Source organism: Trichechus manatus, unplaced genomic scaffold (genome assembly GCF_000243295.1).
Source record: "Trichechus manatus latirostris isolate Lorelei unplaced genomic scaffold, TriManLat1.0 scaffold00092, whole genome shotgun sequence".
NCBI classification, from domain to species: Eukaryota; Metazoa; Chordata; class Mammalia; order Sirenia; family Trichechidae; genus Trichechus; species Trichechus manatus.
In genome coordinates this window covers 6,422,233-6,429,770 of record NW_004444028.1, presented here as the reverse complement: position 1 = coordinate 6,429,770, position 7,538 = coordinate 6,422,233, and the positions used below count along the sequence as shown (strand labels likewise).

Genomic DNA, 7,538 nt, shown 5'->3' with positions numbered 1-7,538 from the left:
TAGCAGAGACTGTAGGTGTGTGAACCCGCTTGGGCTCCCGCCTCATTAACCCAGGCCTGGGGTCAGCGGCAGACACCCGCCCCCAGCCGGCCTGACCTGACATCTCTGGGGCTGGCTCAGAGCCTCCTCCAGGGTGGGGAGATGGGGGCTTCTGGGTTTCGAGGAGTGGGGGCTGGTGGGAAATGGCCTCCTGTGTCCTTGCTTTCCTGGGCGACCCCCTCTTTCTCCCCATCCTGAACTTCGTCCCTGAAATTTTCCTTCTCTGTTCCTCCAGAGACCCTCATGGACACGAAATGGGTAACATCTGAGTTGGCGTGGACATCTCATCCAGAAAGTGGGGTAAGACTTCCCCACCATCTCCTGAGCATGGGTTGCCAACTAGGCCACCATTGCCTCCTCACGCCAGCCCCTCCTCACCTCACCAGGGCCTGTTGCCCTCACCCCTTCGACATCTCTTGTCCTTGGCACCTGTCACCTTCCTTCTTGCCTGATGGTCCCTCTCTGTGGGTGTTTTTCTCTCTCTCTCCTGCCTGCCTGTACCCCCCTCCCCAAACACACACAACATCTCTGTCCCATTCTCCCTTGCTCACCTCTCAGCCTGTCCTCAGCCTGTGCCTGTCCCTCTCCTGCTGAGAGCCCTTCACGTGTCTGACCTGACCCTCTCCCTCCTTCTTGGGACCCTGGAATGAGCACTGGCCTTGGTTCCAGATCTCTAACTTGCTGTGTGACCTTCAGGAAATCACATTACCTCTCTGGGCCTCTATTTCTTGACCATTAAATTTCCGTAGTCCTGACATCTCTGAAATATTCCTTGCATTGCTTTCATGCCTGCACTGAGGCCTAGATCAAACACTAGGGCAGGATGGCACAGCTCTCACCAGGCCTGACCGTATGGCCTTGGGCAAGTCTCTGCCTTCTGTAAGCCTTAACCTCCTCGTCTCTAGAATGGGGACAACAAAAGCACCTCCTCATGGAGTCGCTGTGAAGAATAATCGTGATGGTAATAGCGATACCAACCCGTTGCCGTCGAGTTGATTCCGACTCACAGCGACCCTATAGGACAGAGTAGAACTGCTCCATTGGGGTTTCCAAGGAGTGGCTGGTGGATTCGAACTGCCGACCTTTTGTTTAGCAGCCAGTCGCTTAACCCCTACACCACCAGGGCTCTGGTAATAGCGATAGCCAGTATTTATCAAATGCTTGCTGTGTCAGGAGCCTTTACATAACCTATATTAAATGATGTAGTTCTGCACAGCTTCATTTCATTCCAAGCAGCCCTATGTTACAGAGGAAGAAACTGAGGCATAAAGATAATAAATATTATAGCTAATGCTCATATAGTACTTGCCCCGTGCCCAGCCCAGCTCTAAGTGCTTTACTCAAGTAAAGTCATTTATTCCTTCCATATCTCTATGTGGCTGGTATCATTTTTACCCCCATGTTACAGACGGGGAAACTGAGGCACGGGGAGGTTAGTGACCTACACAGCAAGCAGCGAGCTGGGATTTGAACCTCTATAGTCTCACTCTGGAGCTTTGGTGGTGCAGTGGTTAAGGGCTCAGGCTGCTAAACAAAAGGTCAGCCGTTCAGATCCACCAGCCACTCCTTGGAAACCCTATGGAGCACTTCTGCTCTGTCCCATAGGGACGCTGTAAGTCGGAATTGACTCGACGACAATGGGTTAGTCCCACTCCACAGTCTGTGTGTGAAGTAAACATAGTAGATCTGGGCGTGTGGTAAGCACTTAGCACCCGTCAGAGCTCACTCTGTCTTTTTCATTTGGTCCATGCACAGTGGGAAGAGGTGAGCGGCTATGACGAGGCCATGAACCCCATCCGCACGTACCAGGTGTGTAATGTGCGAGAGTCCAGCCAGAACAACTGGCTCCGCACGGGGTTCATCTGGCGACGGGACGTGCAGCGCGTCTACGTGGAGCTCAAGTTCACTGTACGTGACTGCAACAGCATACCCAACATCCCTGGCTCCTGCAAGGAGACCTTCAACCTCTTCTACTACGAGGCTGACAGCGACGTGGCCTCACCCTCCACCCCCTTCTGGATGGAGAACCCCTACGTGAAAGTGGACACCATCGCGCCCGACGAGAGCTTCTCACGGCTCGATGCCGGCCGCGTCAACACCAAGGTGCGCAGCTTCGGGCCGCTCTCCAAGGCCGGCTTCTACCTGGCCTTCCAGGACCAGGGCGCCTGCATGTCGCTCATCTCCGTGCGTGCCTTCTACAAGAAATGCGCGTCCACCATCGCAGGCTTTGCGCTCTTCCCTGAGACCCTCACTGGGGCCGAGCCCACCTCGCTGGTCATTGCCCCCGGCACCTGTGTCCCTAACGCTGTGGAGGTGTCAGTGCCCCTCAAGCTCTACTGCAACGGTGACGGGGAGTGGATGGTGCCTGTGGGCGCCTGCACCTGTGCCACCGCCCACGAGCCAGCCGCCAAGGAGACCCAGTGCCGCCGTGAGTGGGGACTGGCCTGGGGAGGGGTGTGAGGGGAGGGTCTGGGCCACAGCTACCTGCCCGCCCCTACCCACTGCCAGACAAGGAGGCCTGACATCAGCTCTAGGGTGGAGGGAGGAAATCGAAGAGTGGGTATCAGGTGCTAATAGGAGAAAAAATAAAATTAGAGACGAAGAGAGACGTGGAAGGTTCTGGACAACCAGGCACCTGTGGAACCTGGTCAAGGACTCAGGAGGCTGGAGAGATGCCGCTTTGTCCCGCCCCAAGCACACACTCTATCCCAGGAGTACTAGCTGGGCACAGGGGCTGTGGGCACCTCTTGTTTGGCACACTTACCTTGGGTCTCACCTGTCCTCAAGGCGGTATATACCCTTCAGGGCCCAGGCCCTAAAGTCCTGGCTCTGCCACTGAACACCTGTGCGACCTTTGGGCAATGTCTTAACTCTTTGAACCTCAGGTTCTTCACGTGTAAAATGGGGACAATAATGGAGATTGCTTCGCAGGGTTTTAGTGAGGCTTAAGGGAGTCGATACATATACGGCCCTTGGAACAGTGCCTGGCGCGGGGCGAGCACAGGCGCCATGTAAGTGTTAGCCATGCATCTCAGTAGCCCTGGGGTGCATGGAGGACGGGGTGATTTTGTCCTTATTTTATACATGAGGAGGTTAGCTGACTTGCTCCTGGTGGTTTCCACGGCCCATAGTAAGGCCTTACATAGTATTAGACTTTCCAGTTATAATCCAGTCACCTAGGATTCTCTTCGTTGAGCCTTACCACAACCTTGTAAGGTAGATTCTATGATCTCGTCTGTCTTGCCAATAAGGAAACTGAGGCTCAGAGAGGCTCTGTACTCAAGGCCACGTACATAGGAAGTGGTGTAGAGTAGAACCTCCTCTGGTGCTGAGGGCCTTGCTCTCTGATTCTCCTCCCTGGGGCAGGCAGCTCTGAGAGTGGAGGAAGGAGCGAGGGGGCTGGGCAGCCTCAACCTGGCTGTGAGGTGCAGCGTCGTCGTGGGAAGGTGAACAGTGCCTTGCCCGGCCCCTCTCCACTTCTCTATGGGAACCTGCCTAAGACTTCCTCTTCCTGAGTGCAGAAAGGCAGTGGGGGTGACAAGCCTGACAGCCTCGAGAGGGACTAACACTCTGCAGGTCTCTGGCAGGAAATGCATGCTGGTTCCCATAGCAACCAGGCTGGCCTGGCCTCTGCCCCCTCCCCCACTGGTTCAAAAGAGCTAGGGTGGAATATCACCTTAGCAGGGAACAGGAGATTGAACTCCAGAGAGGGTACACCCCCGACTCTGGGCGTTCCACACTCTGGGTGACCCCCTCCAGGGGTAGGCATGTGTGAGTAGGTTGACCATATGCTTTGGTTTGTTCAGGACAGTCCTGATTTATGCCCATTGTCTTGTGCCCCCTTTACTCTCAAGATATCCCAGTGTGAAGAAGAAAGTATATGGCCACCCTAGAGAAGGGGAATCTACAGAACCCACGTTCAGGGCCGAGCAGAGATGGCAGGGCAAGAGATGGGGGAGGACAATGTTCAGGCACTGAGCACTGGGCTAGCTTTGGGGCCTCTGAACTCAGGGTGACTCCAGCCTTCCTGCCTGCTTCTTTCCCTGCTTTTCTCACCCCTCCTAAGCCCCCACCCCTGCCCAAGGGCAGAAAGGAGCCGTCTGCCCTGTTCCTTGTCTGCCCTGTTCCTCATGGGTGGGGAGAAAGGCTGGCTGGGAATCTCTGAGCTCCGCCTCCTGCCTGTGTGGAGGTTGTCCTTCAGGGTCCTCAGGAATGATTTTCCTAGTGCTGCAGGGAGGGGTGGAGGTGTCCCAGCCGAGCGCAGGATACTGCCAGCCCGCTGGTGGTCTCTTTCCTGCCCCGGTCTCTTCCTCCTCCTCCTCCTCCTCCTCCTCCCTCCCGTCCCTGCCTCAACAAGCCCAGGCTGTCCAGGTGATGGGGCTGACGTCTTCCTCTGGGAGGCCCCGGGGTTGGGGTTGGGGTTGGGGGGGCGAAGGTGGGGAGGAATCTGCTGACGTGGGGTTTCCATGGGGCAAAAGGGCCTTTTGTAGCTGCTACTGGAATTGGGCCACCCTAGCCTTGCCCCCACAGTCTGGGAGGTGGAGGGGCCTAGAGCTAGGCTGTAGAAAGGCCAGATTCTCACGGAGGTGTGGAGGATTGGTGTCTGCAGGGCTGGGAGGGGAGGTGAACCCGGCCATCTTCTCCCCAACAGCCTGTCCCCCTGGGAGCTACAAGGCAAAGCAGGGAGAGGGGCCCTGCCTCCCCTGCCCCCCCAACAGCCGCACCACCTCTCCAGCTGCCAGCATCTGCACCTGCCACAATAACTTCTACCGTGCGGACTCGGACTCTGCGGACAGTGCCTGTACCAGTGAGTCAACACAAGGCCTCAGGCCATCCTACTCCGGCCTGCCTGCTGGGGGCCTGTCTGCGAGGGCCAAGACAGCTGCTAGAAAATCCTCATTTTCCAGATGGGGAAACTGAGGCTCAGAGAGGTTAGCTGCTGTGCTCAAGATGGCACGGCTAGGAGGTGACCACCCCTGAGCCAGAACCTGGGCTAGTCGGCTCATCCCTTCATCCCCATGAAAGAAGCTCCGAATAGCCCCTAGCCAGGCATCAGGGACCCGCGGGGGCCTCCTAGCCCAGTGCTGCTTCCTTTGTACAGAACGGCTGTCCTCTTGGCCCACCCCTCACCATGGAGGGGGCCTCACATCCCTGGGGCAGCCTACTGTCCCAGCTCTTCTCTGCTCTGGCCTTTGGTGTGCCAGGCATTGTGCCAGGTGCCAGGGATGCGGAAGACAATAAGCTAGTCATTATCCTGAAGGAGTCACAACCTGCTGGGGAAATAGATGTGAAAACCGATAATCACCATGTAACGTGGGAGGTGCTGAGCTAGAGGGATGCCCAGGAATTGTGTCATGGGAGTATGGAGGACCAGAAAAGGTTGAATCAAGGAAGTCTTCCAAGAGGAGGTGACATCTGAAGTTGACCTTGAAGGATAAATAGAAGTTTGCCAGGTGACAAAGTCTAGGAAAGGTGTTCTGCTTGTCAAAGCAGAAGCAGAGGTGAGGAGGCAGGAAGCAGCATGGGGCGTGCAGGCCCTCTTGGTCCCCCAGCTCACAGCCCTCTAGGCCCCCCAGCTCACGGTCCTCTCCCTCCATCGTCCCCCAGCGGTGCCATCTCCCCCCCGGGGAGTGATCTCCAACGTGAACGAGACCTCGCTGATCCTCGAGTGGAGCGAGCCTCGGGACCTGGGTGGCCGAGACGACCTCCTGTACAATGTCATCTGCAAGAAGTGCCGGGTGGCCCCCGGGGGCGGGGGCGCCTCCACCTGCTCACGCTGCGATGACAATGTGGAGTTTGTGCCTCGGCAGCTGGGCCTGACGGAGCGCCGGGTCCATATCAGCCACCTGCTGGCCCACACTCGCTACACCTTCGAGGTGCAGGCAGTCAACGGCGTCTCGGGCAAGAGCCCCCTGCCCCCTCGCTATGCAGCTGTGAATATCACCACCAACCAGGCTGGTGAGGAGGGGCCCAGGAGGGCAGGGCCTGGGGCAACTTCTTGGGGCCTGCTAAGGGGTCTCACAGGCACTGGGCCCTCTGGAAGGACGTCAGGGTCTGAGGAGCCCCTGGTGAGCCCCCTGCTCTTCCCCAGCCCCGTCCGAAGTGCCTACCCTACACCTGCACAGCAGCTCAGGCAGCAGCCTGACCCTGTCCTGGGCGCCCCCAGAGCGGCCCAACGGCGTCATCCTGGACTACGAGATGAAGTACTTTGAGAAGGTCAGCACCCCGCGGGGCAGGAGGCGGCCCTGGGCTGAGCTGGGGCAGGATCTCCTGCTGAGGGGGCTGTGGACGGGGGCCGGGTGGCCTCAGAGCCACTGAGGATGCTCCTTCCTCCTGGTCTTGCAGAGCGAAGGCATCGCCTCCACAGTGACCAGCCAGAAGAACTCGGTGCAGCTGGACGGGCTGCGGCCCGACGCCCGCTATGTGGTCCAGGTTCGCGCCCGCACGGTGGCGGGCTATGGGCAGTACAGTCACCCGGCCGAGTTTGAGACCACAAGTGAGAGAGGTACAGAGCCCCCCATCCCCGTCCCTGCCCCAGCCCGTACTTAGCAACCCTCCCCTCACCCAGCCCTCTTGTCTCCAGGCTCTGGTGCCCAGAAGCTCCAGGAGCAGCTTCCCCTCATTGTGGGCTCGGCCGTGGCCGGGCTCGTCTTCCTGGTGGCTGTTGTGATCATTGCCGTCATCTGCCTCAGGTACTCCCAGCCCCAAGGCTGCTCCCGTGGCTGACCGGAGCTTCCCGTTAGTGCCCCAGAGTCCTCAGGCCCCCCTCAAACCCAGAGCCTCCCTAGGCCCAGTCTGTCCTTGCTGGACAGGCCTGTCTTCTCATCTTGTCCCGTCGCCTGCATCGACTGGCAGGTCACCTCAGGGACCAAGCCCACGAAGACCCTTTCCCGAAGCCCACTGGCTGCTGCAGCCACCGACTGTGGGACCATGCCTTGTGCTCACTTTGCCCCCGGATCCCAGGACAAAGGGAGCTGGAGGACTTGTCTCAGGCTCCTTTCTGTCCGCCCTCCTAGGAAACAGCGACGCAGCTCTGACTTGGAGTACGCGGAGAAGCTGCAGCAGTACAGTGAGTTTGTCTCCCCATCCCACCTCCCAGGGCGCCTCAGGTCCCCTGCAGGGCTCGGAGACACCCTCTTCCTTGCCTGGGCCTTCATTCCTTGAGGGCTTATCCTGGAGGCTCCTTCCTGCTTCCAGTCAAGCGCCATTTCCTGAGCCCCCTCCTCACTCCAGAGCTCTGAGCCCCTCCTCACTCCAGGTCCAGGTACTCTGAGCTCCTCTTCACCCCAAGTACTCTGAGCCCCTCCTCACTCACTCCAGGTACTCTGAGCCCCCTCCTCACTCCAAGTACTCTGAGCTCCCCCCTCACTCCAAGTACTCTGAGCCTCTCCTCACTCATTCCAGGTACTCTGAGCCCCTCCTCACTCACTCCAGGTACTCTGAGCCCCTCCTCACTCACTCCGAGTACTCTGAGCCCCCTCCTTACTCACTCCGAGTAC

General features: G+C 58.3%; 1 protein-coding gene across 1 annotated transcript in view; it reads left to right on the top strand.

The window, feature by feature from the left end:
• The first annotated feature begins 278 nt into the window (after positions 1–278).
• EPHB3 (EPH receptor B3) overlaps positions 279–7,538 on the top strand; it is an 11,474-nt gene continuing 4,214 nt past the window's right edge. The window contains exons 1-8 of the mRNA XM_004382262.1: positions 279–339; positions 1,795–2,467; positions 4,691–4,846; positions 5,647–5,997; positions 6,131–6,255; positions 6,385–6,544; positions 6,623–6,731; positions 7,056–7,108. Coding sequence (XP_004382319.1) covers positions 283–339; positions 1,795–2,467; positions 4,691–4,846; positions 5,647–5,997; positions 6,131–6,255; positions 6,385–6,544; positions 6,623–6,731; positions 7,056–7,108 — 1,684 coding nt within the window. The 5' untranslated portion in view covers positions 279–282. The remainder of the gene's footprint in view (positions 340–1,794; positions 2,468–4,690; positions 4,847–5,646; positions 5,998–6,130; positions 6,256–6,384; positions 6,545–6,622; positions 6,732–7,055; positions 7,109–7,538) is intronic.